Below are 24,692 nucleotides of genomic sequence, written 5' to 3'. Positions count from 1 at the left end.
GAGCAGTTAGGGGGACCAGGCCGGCAGGGGAGAGCAGTTAGGGGGACCAGGCCAGCAGGGGAGAGCAGTTAGGGGGATCAGGCCGGCAGGCAGATGAGTGGTTAGGAGCCCACGGTTCTGGATTGTGAGAGGGATCTCCAACTGCTGGTTTGGGGCCTAAAGGGGTCCCGGATTGGAGAGAGTGCAGGCGGGGCTGAGGAACCCTCCCTTCCCCCATGCACAAATTTCATGCACCGGGCCTCAGTTTAGAATAATGAGCAGAAGCCAGGACTTCTTTCTAACTTCAGTCTTACCCATTTATTATAATAGGGAAAATATAGAGTAATATTTTTTCCCTTCAACAATAAGATTTTCTTGTTCTTAATTGCCAGATACTTGATTCCTGTGGCTTTTCTAATGAATATGTAAGCAATCTTCTTTTTAAAAACTTATTGTGACACAAATGTTATCATACATGTGCTGATTAGAAATAATGTAGATGTAGCTGCCAGAAATTACTAAGTGAAAACAGAATTTGTCTGTTTAAGAACTCTGGCATAGAGGAGTTAGTTGGCTTGATAATTTATTACATTTAATGTAATTTAAATCATTTTTTTCCTGACATTACTATTACTGTTAAACTGAAACATTGCAGTCCTTTTAGATTCTCTGCTTTCTTCATTGCTTAGTATTTGTTTTACTTATACTTCATTGTTTAGGAGATTCTCTTAATACAGTTTGATCTGGTGAAAGGTTATGAGCTTTGGAATCTGAAATACATGGCTTCAGATACCTGCATAGTTATGTGATCTTGGGCAAGCCACTTACCTTTTCTGAGTTTGTTATATTAAATGAAGATTAGGCCCTAGCCGATTTGGCTCAGTGGATAGAGCGTCGGCCCACAGACTGAAGGATCCTGGGGTTAATTCCGGTCAAGGTATATGTCTGGGTTGCAGGCTCCATCCTAAGTGTGGGGTGTGTAGGAGACAGCTGACCAATGCTTCTCTCATCGTTGATGTTTCCATCTCTTCTCCCTCTCCCTTCCTCTCTGAAATCAATAAATATATATTATAAATAAATAACTAAAATAAAGATTAGTTCTCTATTTCATTGAATAGGTAAGATGATTGTATGGAATAATAAATGGAATATGCTGATAAATATGAGGCCTTTTATTAATGTTGACCTAGTTTTTAAATTCTTAATGGTAATTATTTTGTAAAAGATTTTCCTTTCTCCCATTTTTAATTACAGACTTCAGAAAATAATAGATTTTATATAAACTATAGTTTAGAAATGAAATTTTTATAGTTGAGCAGAGTTAACTTTCTCCAGTTTTAACTTAGGAAAAACATGATGTTCTCTTCTGTGCTGTGTAAAGCTAAAGAAATCCCAAAATACCATTTATGTTTTGTGAAAAGAGAATTGTAGGTCTGAAATTGGGAATACAGTTTTCCTTGTAGAAAGAAATTTGAGAAGTATTTATGTTAGGGAATATAGCCTTTTCATTCTAGTATTTCAGGATGTTATTGCTTATTATATTGGGCCTTATGTATCAGCAAAATTCACTCCTAAATTTATCATTATTTGGGCCTGAATTGTAACTATGTTACTTTCTCCCTTTGAGTGATTCTTGGAGCATGTTTGTGATGGATGCTACTGTTGAACTTTTAGAGTACTGTGTGTTTTGCAAAAAGGAATTTCTGTGTCCTTCAGTAATTATTTCTTGGAATACTAACCCAGCCTTTTTGCTGCTCCAACTAGGAATCAATAGTAAACCAATGCATTCTAAAATTGGTGTAAGTGGCGATTCTGACTTAAAGAAGAGGGAGGGCTTAATTTAGGTGGGGAAAGGCAAGACATGTTGGTCTATCCTATAGATAGACTAAATAAGAGAGGAGAAATAGCAAGTACATTTTTTAAAAATGTGTATTTTAGAAGTTTAAAATGTTTTATTTAGCTTATTTTTAATTTTCAAATCTGAATTTCTTAAGAGAGCTTCAGTTGGGCAGGATCTTCATTTTTGAAGGTTTGTGAAGAGCGGTGGTGTAAAATAAAGATTTATCCTTCCCTTTAGCTTTCTCATAGCTCCACGTGGAATTCATGGGAGTGATGATTATTCTAAAAGTTAGTAGAGCCCGGCCAGTGCTGCTCAATGGTTGAGCGTCATCCTATGAACCAAGAGGTCACAGTTCTATTCCCAGTCAGTACACATGCCCAGGTTGGGGACTCAGTCCCCAGTAGGGTTCATGTAGGAGGCAGCTAATCAATGATTCTCTCTCATCATTGATCTCTCTCTCTCTCTCTCTCTCTCTCTCTCTCTCTCTCTCTCTCACACCCCCTCTCTCCCCCTCCTCTCTCTCCCCTCCCCCTCTCCCTTCCTCTCTGAAATCATTAAAAATAAATTCTTTTATAGAGGTTAGTGGAAACAAAATTTGTGGCTACTAATATTTTAGTCCCTAACATAAAATACAAATTAACTTGTTAAAAATAAAAATTATATACTCTGCTTGTCTGTTAAAAGTTATTCTATGTAAAACAGTGTATTTTCTACTTATATTTGAGAGTTTGGTGGTGGTATCATGCTAATTGCATGATATGACCACCTATCTAGAGAAAAAAATGTATAATGTACATGTTTTATGATAGATAATTCATTTTTAATGAGTTCTTTTCTCTTTTAACTAGCAATTGCTATTCCAGAAATATAGTGTTAGAGAAGGTAATAATTGATTATTGACAAATGTAGAGTGAGATTTTTACTATTATATGACTTAAAATATATTAATCTTATTGAAAATTTAATTATACTGTTTCCTTACACTTGATATAAGTTGTTTGGTTTTTAAAAAATACATTTTTATTAATTTCAGGGAGGGAAGGAGGGAGGGAGAGAGAGAAAGAAACATCAGTGATGAGAGAGAATCATTGAATAGCTGCCTCCTACATGCCCCCTACTGGGATCAAGCCCACAACCTGGTCATGTGCCCTGACCAGGAATTGAACCATCACCTCCTGGTTCATAGGTCAATGCTCAACCTCTGAGCCATGCCTGCTGGGCGATATAAATTGTTTTTTTTAGTGGAAGCATGTTTTGGCCAAATCATAATTAGATTGATAAGTGATTTTTCTAACTAGATTTTGGCCAGGGTGACTGTTTTTTTGTTTGTTTGTTTTTAAGACGATAAAAGCAGATTCTGTGGTTAATCTCCCTAGTAACTGTTGCCATCCAGTGGTTCATTTCTGAAATGTCAAGTGGGATAAAAAATGCTTTTCCTGTTTTCTTCCACCCCTTTGTTTAAATTCTAGTTGAAGCTACAAACCACGCTCATTTTTTTAAACACAGATTTAAAACAAGACTTTTGAGAAGAAAGACAAAATTTTTGCCTTTAGCATTTAAGAAAAGATTACCTACAAGACAAAAACAGGTAGTTGTTTTTTTGTGTGTGTGTGTGTGGCAGCGCCAGATTCCCTCTTGTCCTATTTTTTCCACCTTTTATTTTTGTACCTTATCAGAGGTAGAAGAAAAATCTGCAACATTTAAGACTTGAAATAAACAGTTTTGCCATTGGCAAATACCACTATTAGGTGGGTATTTCATGTTTGCTGCTGAATGAAGCTGATGTATAGAGATGAGCTGTGTACATGTATCATCAGCCAATAAGGGGAATTTCTGTAATCCTTCAGCAATATATAAGAAACTATGAGACTTTATATTCCTTTGCATAATGAAGAGTAATTTCATTAGATATGTCATAAATTTGGACTTACCCATTTTATAGACTTTTTTTGGTACTATGCCACCAAGCCTTTATTAAATGTACAGAATTGGTCTTATTTACTATTTTCATGTAGTTGTAAATGGTTTCCACTTTTGCTGGCCAGATATATATTGAGGTGATGCTATGTCACTCTGAATTTCAAGAGTATGTGTTTCAGTGGGTTTATCAGTAAGATATTTATGAACTGCTAAAAGTAATCCCCAAATATTCCCAAAGTAATAGGCATAACTGGGTTTTAAAAAAATTGATTCCACATTATAAAATTTTAGAGGAGATAGGATAAAATAATAATAGAATTAAGTGCTTTTGACACATCTGGTTGACACAAATATCTTTAAATCACTTATGTGTTTAGTTATATGTGACTATAAAATCCTGGGAACTTAAGATTTTCCCAAGTGTTCTAGATATTTCAAGTTTTTTGATCACGTGGGTCAAAACTTAAATATAAAATGGCTAAAACTACATTTGACAATTTACGTGGTCATCACAAGAAAAAGAAAAAAATTGTAACTGAATTGATGGTGTTAACTAAACTTACTTTGGTAATCATTTTGCAATATGAAATCATTATGTTGTACACCTTAAATTTATACAATATTGATATCAATGATATCTCAAGAAAACTGGAAAAAAATGAATGGGGGGAAAAAAGAAAATTCAAGTGAATGCTGATTCTCAGTGAGTGTCATTCTTCCAGTTTCAAAAGGCATAAAAGATAGCATTAGTGGATAGCCCTAGTGATTTGGCTCAGTGGATAGAGCGTCGACCTGCAGACTGATGGGTCCTGAGTTCTATTCCGGTCAAGGGCACATGCCCGGGTTGTGGGCTCAATCCCAACCAGTGGGGGTGTGCAGGAAGCAGCTGATTAATGATTCTCTCTCATCTTTGATGTTTCTATCTACCTCTCCCTTCCTCTCTGAAATCAATCTATATAATAAAAGCCTAAGCAACCATATGGTGGAACAGCCAGTTCCTATGATGCACACTAACCACCAGGGGGCAGACACTCAACACAAGAGCTGCCTCCTGGTGGTCAGTGTGCTCCCACAGGGGGAGCACTGCTCAGCTAGAAGCCGGGCTCATGGCTGGTGAGCGCAGCAGCAGTGGCGGGAGCCATCTGAGTGCCAAGGAGCAGTGTGCAGGCGGCAGTAAGAAGCAAGGGGTCCAGGACTGCCAGAGAAATTTCCAACTGACAGCTTAGGCCTGATCCCCATGGGTAGTGGGCCTAAGCCAGCAGGTGGACATTCCCCATGGGGTCCCGGACTGTGAGATGGTGCAGGCCAGGCTGAGGGATACGCCCCACCCCCATGCATGAATTTTGTGCACCAAGCCTCTAGTTCAGCCGTGGGCAAACTGCAGCCTGCGGGCCGGATCTGGCCCATTTGAAATGAATAAAACTAAAAAAAAAGACCGTACCCCTTTATGTAATGATGTTTACTTTGAATTTATATTAGTTCACACAAACACTCCATCCATGCTTTTGTTCCGGCCCTCCGGTCCATTTTAAGAACCCATTGTGGCCCTCGAGTCAAAAAGTTTGCCCACCCCTGCTCTAGTTAATAAATAAAAATATATATTTTTAAAAAAAAATTTAAAGGCATAAATAAAGGATAAACACTGGTGAGAGACAGAACAAAAGAGTTAGAATTAAATAGAATTATATCCTAAAAATTACATTTATATAGTGTTTACTATCCTCAGAGTGTTTTTACCTTATTTCATCATTTCAATAGCACTGTAAGGTAGGTGAGGCAGGTATTGTCTTTGTTTATTGAGAAAGAAACAGAATATCAGAAAAGCTGAGTGATATGCCTGATGGAACTAGCACTTGAACCTATTTCTCCTGATCTCTACTGCAGTATTTATTCCATTATATTTTATTGCTGATTGAAATGAATTTATATGCACTCTAAGACATTGGATGGAGAATTAAACTCAGTGTTTATAAGCTCTCAGAATGCAAGGGGCACATACCTGTTTTATGTTTTTCTTCTGAACTTGATCCTTCCCAAGTACTTAAGAATATGCTGTCATGTGTATGTGATACTAACATTTTTGACACCCAGAATGATATTGCTACTGGTTCTCTGTCTTCTTACTGGTGGTGACCGGTAGGCAATGAGCAGTCTATCACCTTTTTCATGATCTTACTCAAATCTATCCCCAGTTATTCTTTCTAAAGCCACAATTCTACTCTTAAATTGAGATATAATCACATATAATAAAATTTAACATTTTAAAGTGTACAATTCAGTGGTTTATGGTACATTTACAAGATTATGCAGTATTCATCACTATCTAATTTCAGACATTTTCATCATTCCAGAAAGAAATCTCAGACTTGTTAGCAATCACATCTATTCCTCCCTCCCTGACTCTTCAGTCAACCATTAATCTCTTTGCTGTCTATATGGATTTGCTTATGCTGGACCTTTCATATAACTTTTTATTCTGGCATGTGTCAGTACTTATTCCTTTTTATGGCTAAATAATATTCCATTGTATGGATATACCACATTTTGTTTATCCATTTATCAATTGATGGACATTTCCATTTCCATTTTTATGTCTGTATTATATCATAATGCAGCTATGAACTTCTGTGTACAAGTTTTTGTGTGAACATGTATATATGTTTTCAATCCTCATATATACATATGCATAGAAGTAGAATTGCTGGGTCATATGATAATTGTATGTTTGATATTTGAAGAACTGTCAAACTGTTTCTCACAGTGGCTGCATCATTAGCAATGTATGAAGAGGACCTTATGTTTTTTGTGTGGACCAGTCATCATTTTTCAAATGCATCTTCAAGCCTGTTTTTTATTTCATTCCCTTCCACCTCTATCCCCGCTTCCCCCATCTGACCACCTGTTGAAATTCTATGCTTCCTTAAAAACCAAACTCAAATACTACTTGTGCGATGTCTTCTTAGATTACTGAGTCTAGAAGTAACTTCTTTCTATTGTGTATAGTTGTAGCATTTATTTCTCTTTTAAGCCTTTTTGTAATCATTGTTTGAGTCTTTGACTTATTTCTTCTACCATATTTTTGTGCTTTCATGGTGCTTTGTATAAAACAGGACTTCAGTAAATATTGGAGAAACAAATGGGAGAGGATTGAAAATCCTTAACCTGGATTTTTAAAATGTTATATGATACATATACTCTGTATTTGGCTCTATAGTAATATATAATACCACATCAGACCAGTACTTTTTATAAAATTGAAATGTTAACATCTAAATACCATCTTCAGTAAAAACATTCCAGAATTTGGAATCATGATTTTATCTATCCTTACAAACTGGCAAGTATATGTATCTGCAAATACCTAATGTTGTGGGCTTATAACAAGTTCTTAGTTGTACAGTTACCTTTTGATATAATTTGACAACTAATATTCTACATTTATCTATTGGCATGTATCTATAATGCCATCTTTGTAATTACATATTAATGAAGCTGTGTTGTATTATACAGTACTAAGTACATACTAGTACATAGTTCATTGCTCAATGTTATTAGGTCTGAAGTTAAAAATTTATTTTGTAAAATTATAGTATACTAGGTAATAAATTACATCCAAATCATTCTTTCTTTACTGTCTTTATTAGGATATCTTTATTTGGTGTCCATTGTGGAAACTATAATCAACTAGCTAAATATGCCAAATAATGTAGTCCAAATATGGAGGTGCTTTGTTTATAAATTTGTGATATAGTATGGCCTAGTGATTAAGCGCACAGATTCTGTAGCTTAGTGGCCTGAGTTTGAAACCTAGCTTTGCCATTTATTAGCTGTGTGACTCGGAAGAACTACGTAACCTTTCTATTCCAGTTTTTCTATTTGTCTACAAAAACTGTTAACTTCCCCAGGTATACATATTTATATATTACTAGAGGCCCGATGCATGAAATTCGTGCAAGAGTAGGTCTTCGCAGCCCCAGCTGTCTTGGCTGCCTTGGCCCTTGCAGCCCGGCTTTGTCCAGAAGGTTGTCCGGATGGTCATTCCGCTGTTTGGCTATTCGGTTGATTTGCATATTATGCTTTTTTAAATTTTAGATAGACATATATAGGTATGTAAATATGTACTCATGATTATATACTATGAGTACTCATGTTCATGTTTACTTACATGTACTTATATACTTTTAGCAAAATAACGACCATACTGTTTTGAATCTTGTGGCTTTCACTTAGCTTGATGGTTTCTCATGCCATTCAGTATGCTTCAGAAACACTGTGTATAGTGACTGCATAGTAGTCCATCCTGTGACTGTTCAAAATGTATTTACCAAATTCCCCATTGTAGTTTTTTCTTTTTCTTTTTGGAATTTTAATTAATGCTGCAGTGAACATCCTTGCATATTTTTGTCTGGCTTTCAGATAAGGTATATCAACATATGTGTAGCTCCATCTATTGAAAAAAGTCTGCATTATTAACTGGTACACCTGGTAAATTTTTAATAGATTCCTTAAAATAGAATTACGAGGACAAAGAGCATGAGCTTTTAAAAAATATATTTTTATTGATTTCAGAGAGGAAGGGAGATAGAAACATCAGTGATGAGAATCATTGATTGGCTGCCTCGTGCCTGCCACCTGTTGGGGATCAAGCCCACAACCCAGGCATGTGCTCTGACCGGAAATCGAACCTTGACCTCCTGATTCATAGGTTGGCGCTCAACCACTGAGCCACACAGTGGAGAAGGGCATGAGCTTTTTAAGGCATTTTGACGCATTTCCAAATTGCTTTCCAGAAAAGTTGTGCATATTTTATTTAAGAGAATTTATTTAAAATGAACTTTATTTGAAATTAGTGGGTTGTTTTTATTTTCATAAGTTGATTTTGCTATATCATTTATTTCAATGAATGTGTATTGAATATCTACTATTTGCAAGGTATTTTAGACCCAGAGGATCAATGAACAAATAGGTATGGTTCCTAATCTCATGGAGCTTGCTTGTCTCTAGGACTGCAGATATTTGGCAGTGGATTACATTATTTTAAATAGTTAGAATTGAATAAATTAATTAGAAGCAAGGAAAAGTTGTGCCTGAATGACTTATCTATGCTATCTAGTCTTTTTACTATGTAGTCCTGTATACATCATATTGGGGGGCTATGTTCATAGACTTGCTTCATTGAAAAAATGCTGCTTTTCAGCTCTGTGTTAGGCACAGAAGATACAATGCTCTCTAGAAAACTTGAATTTGGTATGTCTATGTTATATTTGTAATCAGAGCTAAAGATAGGAGATAGTTGAGAGGCTCCCTCAAAGTCTCTTCCCATAGTCCCATATTTCTGCAGTAATTTATCTGGTTATACTTAAATCCCAAATCAGAAGTCATATTACCTTAAATTGCAGTTATTCTAACAATATTGAGATCAGTTTAATGGATATTGCATCTTTAATTCATAAACAGGTTGAATCATTTATTTTGGACCAAGAAGACCTGGATAACCCAGTGCTTAAAACAACATCAGAGATATTCTTATCAAGCACTGCAGAAGGAGCAGACTTACGCACTGTGGATCCAGAGACACAGGCACGACTAGAAGCATTGCTAGAAGCAGCAGGTGTGTAATTTTTGTTTTCTCTTCTTCAACTCTTTAAAAGTCTAGATTGTTACACAAAGTTATACAAGATTACCCCTAAATTATATAACACTAGAGGCCCGGAGCACAACATTCGTGCACTCGGGCGGGGGGCTCAGCCTGGCCTGTGCCCTTTCGCAGTCTGGGAGCCCTCAGGGGATGTCCAGCTGACAGCTTAGCGCAGCCGTGGAGGTGAGAGAGGCTCCCGCCACCGCTGCTGCGCTCCCCAGCCAGTCAGCCTGGCTTCTGGCTGAGCGGTGCTCCCCCTGTGGGAGCGCACTGACCACCAGCGGGCAGCTCCTGTATTGAGTGTCTTCCCCCTGGTGATCAGTGTGCATCATAGTGACTGGTCATTCAGCCATTTGGTCGATTTGCATATTACCCTTTTATTATATAGGACTAGAGAGGCCTGGTGCATGAAATTCGTGCACTGATGGGGGGGGTTGTCCCTCAGCCAGGACTGCACCCTCTCACAGTCTGGGAGCGGGCCTAAGCCATCAGTCGGACATTCTTAGCGCTGCCGCAGAGGCGGAAGAGGCTCCCACCACTGCTGCTGCGCTAGCCACCCATGAGCCCGGCTTCTGACTGAGCAATGCTCCCCTTGTGGGAGCACACTGACCACCAAGGGACAGCTCTTGCATTGAGCATCTGCGCCCTGGTGGTCAGTGCGTGTCATAGCAACCGGTCATTCTGCTGTTCGGTTGATTTGCATATTAGCCTTTTATTATATAGGATTATGTGAAATTTGAAATCTCTATACAATATATTATTTTTTTTTCCCTAAAGAAAACATTCACATTTTATATTTTAAAAATTCTTGGTTGAAAGTTTTCTGTGAGTGATTTCTGGGCTCTGCACTAACATATTTAAGGTATTAGATAATAACCTAGTTATCAAGGAAAATTTATTACTAATTATATTATAAAATAAAACTGTGAAAGGTAAACTTAAATTTAGTTCATCAAATTATGAATCTTTTAACTGATTTAGGGAATTCTATGATTATTTTAGTCTATGTATCTTAATAATAGATTGCTTTTTTTTTTTTTTTTACTTAGAAGATCTTAAATAAAAATTGAACACAAAATTGGATCAGCTCTAGTCAAATATACCAAGCTATATCAACTTATTCTGAACTAGCAGAAAAGAAAATCTGTGATAAGCATGCTTTCTCAAAATAATATGTACTTATCACTGTTTTATTTTTCAACCTGCTTCATTATTTGCTACACAAAATTTCCATTATACTTTAATGAAAACCTTTTATCTCCTAAAATTATATTTTGAGAAGGAAGTTAACTTTTTTCTGATATTTGTATATTGCTTTTGAATGTTCACTTTGTATGACACTTCCTTTATTTACTTAACACATTGCGGACCAGTAGTTTTATTGCTAGCTTTACCCAGCGGCCAGGTAAGTTTCTATTGAACAAGTACAAAAACATTTTACATAAATGTTAAAGGCACACTTTAAAATTAAATACCCATTGCATCTTGAAGTTATTTATTACATGTTCTTACAAGCTAATATCTTTTTAAAGTATGATACTTTGTAAAACACTCTAATATGAAGTGAGAATTCTCGTGATCCGTCCGCAATGTGTTAAAATAAATATATGCGCACATTACACATATGTAAGAATTTAATCTGGAAGAATTTACAGCTTATTTTTTAAAATAGCACCTAGACACTTCTTATGGAGATATATGTGTTTTTACAGCGATATATATGTTAGGCCATGTTACAGCTATTAAAATACGGAAAATAAAAAATAAAAGTTTAAAAAAGTATGGGGAATGTCATTAAGCTTCTGAGTACAATTGATTCTAGAACAACACAGGAGGTTAGGGTTGTCAACATCCATGCAATAAAAAATTCACATATAACTTTTAACTCCCCCAAAACTCAGTTATTTCTCAGCATTTAAGGGGTTTGGTTCCAGGACCCTCTGAGGATATCAAGTCCATGGATGTTCAAATTCCTTATATAAAATGGCGTAGAACAATGCATGCAATTGGCCCTCCACATTTGTGGATATGAAACCCCAGGGAAATGTAGGGCCAACTGTATATTGAAAAAAATTCGTGTGTAAGTGATCTCGTGCAGTTTAAACCCGTTTTCTTTAAGGGTCAATTGTCCTTTAGTAAACATAATATTAAAGTTAGGTATTCAGAAAAATTACAGCAACCTTTTAACACATTTGATATTGAAGGAAATAAGCAATGATACATTTGACCAAATCATGACTAGGGGAAAAGTAGGAGCTAAAAGAAATTGAGTTTTTCTATATTATTCTTAGAAAGACATAAATAGTATGTTAGGAATGTATTTACTTGATATCCTCTTGTTATTCCTTTAATTTTATCCTGTTATGAAAGCATAGGTACAATTTTTAGTGATTGACTTTTAGTCCATTTAATGTCTCTTTTTGGAATTGATACACACTTAAAAATATATTGAACAAAACATGTAAGTATCCAGCAGAAGACTGTTTAATTTAGGGCAGGACTAGTAATTACAGCAACAACAACAAGAAAAAAAGGAATGAAGATCACATTAGTAATTATACTAGGCATCCCTCCCTTTTAGTCTGATTTTTTATGAGTTTCCTGGTTGTGATTTAGGGGTATAGTGTATAATATTTCTAAAATGGGAATGCCCCTAGCCACCTTCTTTTTTTTTCCTGTGCTTTGGAACCTTACATTTTACTTAGAACAGAAAGAAATGTGGAGAAAAGGCATTCCTATTTTCCAAATATTTTCTGGACTAATTTCCTTTCCTTTTCCAGACCAAGTTTTTTTAGTGGTAGTACATCTTTACCCCTTGGTTTAGGCTGACACTTCACTCATGTTGTGAGTACTACTTCAGATCTCTAATTAAGGGTTTTAAATTCATTTCTCTTTTTTTCTGATTCTCATGATTCTCACTCAGGACTGCCTCTTTTCTGGTACATTAAGTAATTTTTGTTTTTGTATTCTTGATGTTCTTTTTTGTTGTTAATCCTCACCCAAGGCTATTTTTCCATTGATTTTTAGAGAGTGTGGAAGGGAGGGGGAGACACAGAGAGAGAGAAACATCAATGTGAGAGAGAGACGGCGATTGGTTGCCTCCTGCATGTGCCCTGACCAGGGCCTGTGATCAAGCTTGCAACCTAGGTATGTGCCCTTGACTGGAATCGAACTTGAGACCCTTCAGTCTGTGGGCTGACACTCTATCCACTGAGCAAAACCAGCTAGGGTCATTTTCTATCTTATTGGGCAAGTTTTCCCATTTTTTGTTGTTGTTCTCCAAAATTTTTTTTACTATTTTTCTCTCATTTTTAGTAGTAACAGGCAGTGATACTGTCAACAAAATTTTTGCTTACAGTAGTCACTGATTCTAGATAAAACAATTTATTGCCAACTTAGACATCTGATAGTTCTACTTGACTGTGAGTGCTGTGAGGACAGGAACTATGTCTTACTCCTTTTTGTCTCCCTTGTGTCTGGCACATCATAAGCAAATAATAAATTTAAAAATAAAAATGAATTTTTTAATTAACATTTTTTTTTATTTTAGAGAAGAAGGGAGAGGGAGTGAGAGAAACATCAATGATGAGAGAGAATCATTGATTGGCTGCCTCCTGCATATCCTCTACTGGGGATCGAGCCTGCAACCCAGGCATGCACTATGACTACAAATCAAACTGTGTCCTCCTGGTTCATAGGTTGACACTCAGCCACTGAGCTGCACTGGTCGGGCAAGAATGAATTTATTTTAATTTAAAATGTGGCCCTAGAAAATGGTTCTAAGTGGCTATTTGGCCAGAGGAAGAAACTATTAGATTGTTTGTTGAACATTACAGAATATCCCCTTTGTTGCTACTGAAAACAGTCTATAAACAAATACAATTCTGTCTTAGAGATCTTATGGTATGACTATATACTTTGAAGGAAATCTCATTTATTTGCTAAAATAAGAATCCTATTAAGTTACATTTGGAGTTAAGTAGGGAACAAATTAATATTATATGCACTGATTGTAAAGATGGAAAGACTAAAACATAGGTGATTATGATGGTCTTTTGACATTAGTGGCAAAATTGAAATTATCAGCCTAATCTTTCTTGTTTAGAAATGTAATTACAATTTGCACTTTTATGGTTTTCTTTCCCTGCACTTCTGATTACTTGACGCACACTGAAGGAATTGGCAAATTGTCAACTGCTGATGGTAAAGCTTTTGCAGATCCTGAGGTACTCCGGAGATTAACATCCTCAGTAAGTTGTGCGCTGGATGAAGCTGCTGCTGCACTGACACGAATGAAAGCAGAAAACGGCCACAATGCAGGACAAATAGACACGTATGTATTTAATGACTTCTGCTGGATGTTAGATGTTTTCTTGAGTGGTAAATTTTGGTTAAATATATCTTTTGAAGGGGCTTATAAATTTTAGTCAAGTGGATATTATACAGGGTGGACATAAGTAGGTTTACTGTGCCATTGTGATATTCTTTTGAATTTATAAAGCCATTGTAATAATCATAACCTGCATGTCTTTGTGTATGAACAACTGTAACCTACTTTTGCCCACTTTTGTATTTTAAGTTGATATATAAATGTGTATATAAATATGGATGTAAAAATGGATATTATATTTTTATCCTTACATTCTACTCATATTCATTGAGCGTCCTTGTGGAATGTATTATACTAGAGTGTGAGAAAACAAACTGAATAAGATCTGGTTTCCATTTCTAAGGAAGTTACTTTTCCTAATAGTTACAGGAGTAAACTTTAAATTAGCTGCTTTGAATAGTAATAAATAAATTGGTTGAAAATTGCTAAGAGAGTAAATCTTGAGAGTTCTCAGCACAACAAAAGAAAAAACCTACTTTTTTGGTATCTAAATGAGATGATGGATGTTAACTAAACTTATTGTAGTCATTTCATAAATGTAAGTCAAGTCACCTTAAACATGTACTGTGCTGTATGCCAATTATAGCTCAATAAAATTGGGGGAAAATAATAAATGAAATGGATTGTTAATGCAATAATCTAGGTGCTTGCTACTCAAACATGGTCCATGTACTAGCAGTATCAGCATCACCTCACAGCTTATTAGAAAAACAGAATTTGGATCTACTGACTCAGAATCTGCATTTTAATAAGAAATACTGGTGATTTGTATGCACATTAAGTTTGAAATTCACGGATTTTGTTAGTAATCATTCTGCAATAAAATTTTTACTTAGATTTTTACCTTCTATTACCGAATAAAATTTTAAACCATAGGATTATATCCCAGATATCTTTGAGAATCATTACACTAATACAGTATTATTTAAAAACTTGTGCATCGAGTCCAAACGGATAGCTCAGTTTGTTAGAGCATAATCCTGGTACACTAAGGTTGTGGGTTCAATCCTAGATAAATGGAACAACAAATTGATGTTTCTCTCTCTCTCTCTCTCTCTCTCTCTCCCCCTCTGTCTCTAAATCAACAAATAAAAATTAAAAAGAAAAACTTGTGCATCCTAATAGCTTTAAAAAGCTTTATTTAAAATTTAATATGACAATATGTTAGGATATTTTAAAATACAAAAATGACAACTATTTCATATTCACTTACTCTGGCTTAGTTGATATCCATGAATAAGTATTGCAAACAAGATGCTCAGTAAACAAGGTATTCATACAGTTTTGTTTTTTACTATATCAATATTTTTCTATGTGTGACTATTTATACTTAATGTAATTTATGATCATGGAACCCTGAGTCTTTCTGGGTTGCTTAATTGTTGATGATTTTATTTTCAGTCGCAGTCTGGCAGAAGCTTGTTCGGATGGTGATGTAAACGCTGTTCGTAAATTACTAGACGAAGGCAGAAGTGTAAATGAACATACAGAAGAAGGAGAGAGCCTGCTGTGTTTGGCTTGTTCAGCAGGGTATTATGAATTAGCACAAGTAAGCAGAAGTAATGTTTGGTGATTAAAATTATTGAAGGGTTTTGATGTTTTATTTTATCATTAATAAAAAAAATTATAATTATAAGCCAAAGTCTTTCCTTCTTGGCGTAGGTAAAATAGAAACTGATACATAATTAATTTGTTGCCTGTACATGCAACTAGGCATGGTCCATTTTTCTACCACTTACTCAAAACTAGACCTAATGAATAAACATTTAGAAATAATAATATTTTAAACTTTGGAAATAATATGCAGCTATAATAGAAAGTGATGATTTATTTTCATTTTGCCAGATTACCCCAATTCTTTTAAATTTTTCCTCCTGTTGGAGCAATATTGGGAAATAGCCATGTGTTTATCAGTTTCTATCTTGTGAGTGTAGTTTTGCTGTTCTCTTACTAGATAATCCCAAGCATAATACCAGTTCTTTGACAAGAGCAGTTCCATTATATAATAGGATGGGTAATGTGATTACATACTTAAAGATTAATATGTAATGGTATTGTAAAAATATAGCATCTAACTTGGTGTTTTGAGCACCGAATGCTGGCATATTTTCCCAAAGGTGATTATTTTTTATTTTTTATTATCCCCCTACACACACTCTAAAAGAGTATTTTCCCAGATGTAGTATATTCTCTGGAAATAATGTTAATAGTAAGAATTGATAATTTCTCTGTGTGTATGTGTTTTAAAGGTATTGCTTGCTATGCATGCTGATGTTGAAGATCGAGGGACTAAAGGAGACATAACTCCCCTAATGGCAGCATCCAGTGGAGGTTATTTAGATATTGTGAAATTATTACTTCTTCATGATGCAAATGTCAACTCCCAGTCTGCAACAGGTATATAGAAAATTATGTGTGAATTTGAAAAAGTTGATAAAATTAATTATAACCTGAGAGATAAAAATTTGACTCTTAGGGAAAACCAGTTGTAAACCTACAAAAAAACCTTAGCCCTTGTTTAGAATCTGACTAAAATACAGATTAATTTGATATCTTCAAAAGTCTTTAAACCATACTTAGATTCTATTTGGTAAGTTTTTCTGTAGGGGACAATTTGTTTCTACCACAATTATATGCATTGTTTAAAGAGGCAAAATTATGGACTGTATGTCTTATAATTTCTTTATCTCATTTAGTACAGCTCCCTTGACTTTAGATTATAGATTAACCTGAGACTATTTTTTTTTATAAGATATTTTTATTGCTTTTAGAGAGGAAGGGAGAGGGAGAGAGATAGAAACATTGATGATGAGAGAGGACCATTGATTGGCTGCCTCCTGCACGCCCCCCCACTGGGGATCGAGCCCGCAACCTGGGCATATGCCCTTGACCGGAATCGAACCCAGGACCCTTCAGTCTGCAGGCCGACACTCCATCCACTGAGCCAAACTGGCCGGGGCACCTGAGAGTATTTTTTTATCCATAAGATTTTTTCATGACACATGTACTGAATGCATTTACTAATAAGATATTCTAATGGCAGCATGAAAACTCCTCTAGTAAGGACTACTCTTTTATTTATTAACTACTAGCCTGTTGCACGAAGCCTGGTGCACGACATTCATGCACAATAAAAGGAAATTAATTGCCCTAACCGGTTTGGCTCAGTGGATAGAGCATCGGCCTATGGACTCAAGGGTCCTGGGTTCGATTCCGGTCAAGGGCGTGTACCTTGGTTGCAGGCACATCCCCAGTAGGAAGTGTGCAGGATGCAGCTGATCGATGTTTCTCTCTCCTTGATGTTTCTAATTCTCTATCCCTCTCCCTTCCTCTCTGTAAAAAATCAATAAAATATATATTTTTTAAAAAGGGAATTAATTAGCAGAGATGTTTTAATATTGCTATTTGCCCTTTCTCTGTAATAGAAGTGTGAGAGATGAAAGGAAATTAGTAAAATGTGTATGAAAATAATATATACATTTATCCTATCTAATAAAGAGGGGATATGCTAATTGACCCTCACACCATCGCAAAGTCGGCGGCACCCACAGCCAATAAAGAGGGAATATGCTAATTGACTGCCCCGCCCTCAGAGATGGCAGCACCCACAGCCGCAAGATGGCGGTGCCTAGTCCCCTCAGCCCTGCTGGGGCAGCAAGGCCGGGCCCGCTCCGTGCACCTGCCTATGGAGTCCCCCAGTCCCCTCAGCCTCCCAGAGCCGCCCAAGGCTCAGGTAACCAGGGCCGGCCGAGGCTTACACTGCCTGCAGTGGCAGCAGCACAGGTGTGATGGGGCGTCGCCTTCCCCTGATCTCCAAGTCGCCTCCTGTCCCTGAGGGCTTCCAGACTGTGAGAGGGGGCAGGTCGGGCTGAGGGACGCCCCCCCTCCAGTGCATGAATTTTCATGCATTGGGCCTCTAGTTAATAAATAAACAGTAACAAAAGGATATAACAACAACAGAGGCATGATATAAAAACATGATATGAAAACAACAAAAACATGATATAAAAACAACAGTGATGCAAACAATGACTGATAAAGTGATTAAACTTATTCTAATATCTCCCTGTACACCACATTAAGAGTGAAAACATTTTCAGAGTACTTGACTAATTTCCCTTGTGATGAAGTATTTAGAACTTTAACTATAACGTCACATGGTCTTCAAACTGGAGAGAAGCAACATATACTGACCATGTGCAAAAACGGGTTCAGGTAGGAATATGCCTACTCTGTCTAGAGTTTGTCCTTGTGACTTATTTTTTATTTTATTTTTTTATATTTTACTGATTTTTTACAGAGAGGAAGGGGGAGAGATAGAGAGTTAGAAACATCGATGAGAGAGAAACATCGATCAGCTGCCTCCTGCACATCTCCTACTGGGGATATGCCCGCAACCCAGGTACATGCCCTTGACCGGAATCGAACCTGGGACCTTTCAGTCCGCAGGCCGACGCTCTATCCAGTGAGCCAAACCGGTTTCGGCATTGTGACTTATTAATAGTCATCACAAATGCTGGCATCACGGGAAACCATCATCGAATCAATTTAAATGGGAGGCCGGTGTCAAATGGGGACAAATTAATTCTTGGAATCAGAACAACCTCTCCCTCTGAAGATCCTGTTAATACTTCAGCTTAGTAATGTTAGGTCGTAATCTTTTGATAATAAATCTGGTACCATTACAAAGACCCCATTTACTATTGAGATTTCTCAATAGCATGATGATTGCACCCACTTTCAATTTTAATTTATGACACGGCATTCCCGAAGGAGTAATACTATTAAGAAATTTGATGGGAAAATTTTCCTTTTCAGCATCATCTGTGGAATCATCACTAAAATATGTGTGAAAATCTCCACCGAGTATATCCAAAATTTCTTCATTTAATTTTTGAACATGCTCATTTTTTGGACAAAGAATTGCATGTATAGATATATTTTTAATATTATCCATAGATATAGTATTTCCAAAGGTAGCTTCAATAATAGATCCATTACAAATCATTTCACAGGGGATTTCAGTAATACCCATTCCTAAATGAAAACTGCTATTAAGTTTGCCATCTCCAAGTTTTACTAACCATCTACTATAAGCAGAATCCTCTGATCTCATATTTGTTGTAAGAGACAACTTTCTGAAACATCCCCAAACATTGCAGTACTTTAAACTCGTTTGTACTATGGCCGATCCTATAGCATGCGGTACAATACTGAGACATTGTCAAAAATCCCCTCCAAGAAGGAGAACTTTCCCACCAAATACAACATTCAGACTCATAATTTCTCTTAGTAATCTGTCTATGGCGTTTATAGCATGACTGGATGCCATGGTGCATTCATCAATAATGAGAAGTTGGGCCTTTATAATAGTTTTAGCAACTTCACTGTTTATATCGAGTCTAGAAATTGAAGTTTCATTTAATGGAATCGGTAATTTATATTGGGAATGAAAGGTGCTTGCACCGAGAAGTAAATTTGCAACAATTCCTGTAGACGCTGTGGGTAAAACAGTACCACCACGACCTCATATAATGTATTAAAACTTTATACACATATGCAGGTGAATAGGATTCCTAGCTGGCAGGCCCCTGACAGCAAGCTGGCCACCTGTTGATTCCGTGAGGAATGGGGCTCCCTCCTCCCTCCTGTCAGGGTCCGGGGTGCAGGTGAATGGGGTTCTTGGCTGGCAAGCCACTGACAGGAAGCTATCCAACAGCAGATTCTGTGAGGAATGGGGCTGCCTCCTCCCTACTGTCTGGGTCTGGTTCGAAGGCTGGCCACGCCCCCTGTTGGGCCAGACCGAGAGTTCTACCACGCTGTGGCCTCCACCTCAGCAACCCAGGGCTGACTGTTGCTGGGCGCTCCTGGTGCTGCAAGAGTGGGTTCTTCCCTCAGGCCTCACAGGAAACAGCTCGGGGAGGGCACAGCCCTTGGCAAGGCAACCCAGGACTCAGTGCTTCCACTCTCTGCTCCGAGGGCAGGTTCCTGCCTGAAACCTCGCCCACCAGGAAACAGCTGGGGGAGGGCGCAGCCATTTCCAAGACAACCCCTGCAGAACTGATTTCCTTCCAGTTGGTTGTGCCTGAGGTCATGATGTTACATCCAGGGTTTTTATATAAGTAGATGCTTTCCAGACTCATAGACAGGAAGAGCCTTGGTCGTATCTCTTGAGTTATAGGGTAGTTTTAGTAGTGAGATTCCTTGGATTTAGAGTTCCATGCAATTAAGTAAATATTAAATGTAACCTAGTTTATTTTTAAAATGAACAAGACTTCATAGAAGGGATTCTAGGTAATTTTGCCCCCCAAGTTGTAGTAATATTAATGCATATAATGTCTGAGATGGTGAAATGGTTGAATTCTGAACAAATTGAGTTTTGAAATGATAGTTTTCTTGCTGAACCTTTAAAATAATCTTCTCTAGTCTCATTCTGATGGATAGTTAAACCCTCTCCCCACCCCCTTTAATAAATAAAAATCCTCAAGCCCAGCCAGCGTATCTCAGTGGCTGGGCATCAACCTATGAACCAGAAGGTCACAGTTCAATTCCCAGTCAAGGCACATGCCCAGGTTGCGGGCTCGATCCCCAGTGTGGGATTTGCAGGAGGCAGCTGGGCAATGATTATCTCTTATTGATATTTCTTTCTCTCTCTCTCTCTTCCTCTCTGAAATCAATTTAAAAAATATATTTTAAGGAATAAATAAATAAATCCTCAAAACAAAATCAGGAAAAAAATAAGTGGTAAACCAAGGGATAATGACCTTTTAAATATATTTTTCTTTTGAAGGAGTTATGCTGAGGGCTATTTATATCTGTCTCACTAGGTTACTAAATATAGATTGAAGATATGTTTCAGAAGAAAATGTACCTAAAACAATGAATTGTCTTATGAACAAATCTGTAAAGATAAAGAAGAGCTATAAGAAATGAATATACATAGAAATAAAATTGTTTCTAAGTTGTACAGTTTTGAGAGAAAAAGGAATAATTATAAATGATATAATAGAATATTTTAGATAAAAATATTTTGAAAGTGATTTTTCAAGATGGTTCTTAATCTTGAGCTAAGGAAATGTGAAGAGTGGTAAATTGATCTGTTTATAAGATGATGTTTCTAACTAGTACAACAGAAAAACTTGAGATGATAGTTTATTCCTTATGCAAAAAAAATGGAAGAGGTAGAACTAAAGCAGTAGCATAATTTTATCTATTCTATCATAATTTTGTATATCTTTGGTTCTTTGTTAGGAAACACTGCATTGACTTATGCCTGTGCTGGAGGATTTGTTGACATTGTGAAAGTGCTACTTAATGAAGGTGCAAATATAGAAGATCATAATGAAAATGGACATACCCCCTTAATGGAAGCAGCCAGTGCAGGTCATGTGGAAGTTGCAAGAGTTCTTCTAGATCATGGGGCAGGCATCAACACTCATTCTAATGAATTCAAAGAAAGTGCTCTTACACTTGCCTGCTACAAAGGTACTCTATATATGTATGACTAGGGCTTTTTAAAATAACAACTTTGAATATTTGAGTATTGAGTATTTGATTTAATTTTATATTGCTTATGTTTTCCCTGTACTATAAAATTATCTAGCTTACACCAGATTATATAGGAAGTACATTTTAGCCTTTATTTCCTGAAGTTTAGCTTTACAATGTATGTTTCTTTTGTATTTTAATTCAAATTTATTCAATTAGCTATAAAGTCAACCAACTCTTAGCACAGATTTAGAGGGTTTCCATTCTTTAATGACTTTTGTTTTATATGATTTTCTCAGCCTTTATTTAACAGATAATTCACACTCAAATAATATAATAATCACACTTGATTCAAAAACCTGAAACACACAGAATAGCATAAAGAAAAGAAATTTTATAATGGCAAGTATATTTGTAAGCAAATGTATATATACAGGCATACCTCGGTGATATTCCATTTCAGACAACCGTAATGAAGCAGTCTCTCAATAAAGTAAGCTGTAATCTTTTTGCAGGTGGAGGGTCTTGCCTTTAATTTATAAAAAAAAAAAAAAATGTAACATCTGTGAAGCGCAATAAGACATGGTATGCCCGTATTTTTAAATTAAACAATCATACTCTAACACTATTTTGTAGTCCGCTTATTTTATTTAGCAGTAAGTACATCATGAACGTTTTGCCATATCAATATTTTTGTAATACAACTTTTGATGGTTACATTGTATTTCACGATTGCATTTAGTAGTGGATTTGGCTGCAAAACCTAAATTAATAGTAATCTGAACAAAAGAGAAGCCTTTTCCTCTTTTATTTAAAACAAATCTAGGGGTGGGCTGTCTAGGACTAGTATGGCAGTTTTATTATTATCTAGATCTCAGCATTCTAATTTTCTGTTTCACCATCCTAGTATCTGGTTTTTATCCTCAATCTTGCCAAGATGGTAGCTATGGCCCCAGCAATACATAGTCTAGGAAGGAGGAAGAGGATAAGGGCAAATTGGGGATGCCTTCCAATTTATTAAGCTACCTTTAAGAAATTTTCCTAGCAGTTCTTCCATATAGCTAGCTCCCACTTACATTTCACTGGCCACACATAGCAACAAGGGAGGCTGGGAAATGTAGTCTTTTAGTCAGGCAAATTGCCACTCAGATAAAAATCAGAGTTCTGTTATTAAGAAATATTTGAGAGAATGGATATTGAGTAGGGAACTAGCAGTCTCTGTCAAATACATCCAATGGATGCACCATAATTGCCTATTTTTGGACATATGAATTGTTCCCAGTTTTTCACTACTATTAAAAACGCTGAGATAACATCCTTGTGCAGACATCTTTGCCTAACCTCTGATTATTTCCTTAAGCTAAATTCCTGGAAGTGGAATTACTGGGTCAAAGGGTATGGGCATTTTTAACCCTTTGCGGTCCAATTTTATTTTTGGAATGCAAACAATCTGGTCCAAATTAATTGACGGGATTGAATGTTGAACCGGTTTGTGGTGTTGACCTCAGCCTCGATGTTGGACCTGCTACTAGCGCCTGGTCTGTCGAGTCAGCCTCGACGTTGGACCGAAAAGGGTTAAGGCTTTTGATACATACTGCCAAATTGCTTTCTAGAAAGGTTGAACCAGTTTTATACTCCCACCAGCAGTGTTTGAGAATTCCCTTTACCTTATCCTATACCCTCACCAACACTGGGTATTATCATTCTTCTTAGTATTTGCCATTTTGGTAGTAAAAAATGGTGTGTCGTCTTAATTTGCATTTGTTTAATAGGAAGGTTTAATATTTTTTCATCAAGTTTAATATTCATGAAGTTTGATATTAATTTACATTATTTTACATTACCATTTTATGTCCATTTTCCTACTGGAATGTTTGTCTTTTTCTTATTGACTATTAAGGTTTTTTTAATATTAAATGTATCAAGAAGGTTGAAATTATTTTGATGGAGTTTTCATTCCCAAAGTGAGTTTATGGTTATTATTTTAAAACCGTTTTTCTGAAAAATGATCCAAACATACTTGCGCTGGCATTTTATTCGATTTCAGTGTTTTGATTTGATAGTTTATATAGATTAAATAAAAGAATAAGTATTATTACTTCATTTGAATTATGTGCTTTGGACTAATTTGCTTTTAAAAACCGAAATACCTTGCTGAAAGGCTGCTTATTATTTTGGATTGGTTTTGTAAAACTGTCATTGATTTATTCAATGCAAAATTTTTGTATAGACATCTGAAAGAAAAAGAGTTTCCATTTTAATACTTTATATTAAATTGATACTCAATTCTTTAGAAATATAGTTTTAAAATTTGTGTTCTTTTTTGAAGGCCATTTGGATATGGTTCGCTTTCTACTTGATGCTGGTGCAGATCAAGAGCACAAAACAGATGAGATGCACACTGCCTTAATGGAGGCTTGCATGGTAATTTTAAAGTGCACTCACTTAAGATTTGGGGGGAAGAAAAGGTCATGTTTGTTTAAGTCTTTAAGGATTAATTTTATATTTTTAGAAAAATATTTATTATGCCATCAGTAGATTTTTTAAATTTTGACAATACTAAAGAGGGAAAGGGAAATATCTATTTTATTTACCTTTTGATAGTAAATCTCTCAATTTAGGAAACAGTACAAAAGTCAGTCTTGACTCTGTTATTTCCAACTCACTGATACACTTTTTTTATTTTTCCCCCTATTTTTTTTAATGTAGTAAAATACACAACATAAAATTTACCATCTTAACTATGTCTTCTTCATGGATTAATCCTTTTATTATTTATAAATTCTGTATCTCTGGTAATTTTCTTTGTTCTGAGGTCTGCTTTATCTGATTATTAATAGTAGCTATGCCTGCTTCCCTTTGATTAATGTTTGCCCACTAAATTTTTTTTCCTAACTTTGATATGTTTGACCTGCCTCTATTATTATACTGAAATGAATTTCTTAATTGGTTTGTTTAGACCATTTATATTTAAATATAAATATTGTTATGGTGTTTTTATATTCTGGCTCTATGTTGAAATTGTTTGTGTGTTTTTTTTTTGAAATTTATTTTTTTTTTGTTTTCTCCATTTTTTAAATCTATTTTCTGTAATTTATCATTAATAGTTATTTTGAAGTCTTTTTCTGTTAACTCCTATCTTTGATTCAGTTCTGGATCTACTTTTACTGGTTATTTTATATCTTGATGATTAGTCACTTTTTCCTGCCTCTTAATATGTCTAGTATTTCAATTGTAAACCATATGCTGTGAATGATACCTTTTATGTTCTGGATTATCCTGTCTTTTTAAGACTGTTAAGTTTTGTTCTAGCAGGCAGTTAAATTACCAGTGAATCACTCTGATCCTATTGAGGCTTAATTCCAGCTTTACTCTTACTCCTTAGTCCTTACTCTTTGATCCTAGAGTAAGGGATTCTAGGTCCTACTTCTATTGTA

At 36.0% G+C, this 24,692-nt stretch overlaps 1 protein-coding gene across 8 annotated transcripts in view; it reads left to right on the top strand.

Moving 5' to 3' along the window:
• The window catches only part of LOC118657918 (ankyrin repeat and KH domain-containing protein 1), a 129,534-nt gene that overhangs the window by 18,260 nt on the left and 86,582 nt on the right, over window positions 1-24,692 (top strand). For all 8 annotated transcript variants that reach the window (XR_004968142.1, XR_004968141.1, XM_036312626.1 and 5 more), the window contains exons 2-7: window positions 9,197-9,350; window positions 13,554-13,710; window positions 15,169-15,316; window positions 16,017-16,164; window positions 21,019-21,252; window positions 23,585-23,679. Coding sequence is in view for 6 of the 8 variants with exons in the window: in XM_036312626.1 (XP_036168519.1) it covers window positions 9,197-9,350; window positions 13,554-13,710; window positions 15,169-15,316; window positions 16,017-16,164; window positions 21,019-21,252; window positions 23,585-23,679 (936 nt within the window). In the remaining 2 variants the exon portion in view is untranslated. The remainder of the gene's footprint in view (window positions 1-9,196; window positions 9,351-13,553; window positions 13,711-15,168; window positions 15,317-16,016; window positions 16,165-21,018; window positions 21,253-23,584; window positions 23,680-24,692) is intronic.

The sequence above is a fragment of the Myotis myotis genome, unplaced genomic scaffold, assembly GCF_014108235.1.
Source record: "Myotis myotis isolate mMyoMyo1 unplaced genomic scaffold, mMyoMyo1.p scaffold_m19_p_6, whole genome shotgun sequence".
NCBI lineage: Eukaryota > Metazoa > Chordata > Mammalia > Chiroptera > Vespertilionidae > Myotis > Myotis myotis.
The sequence above is the reverse complement of the archived record's forward strand: the minus strand, read 5'-3'. Positions and strand labels throughout refer to the sequence as shown.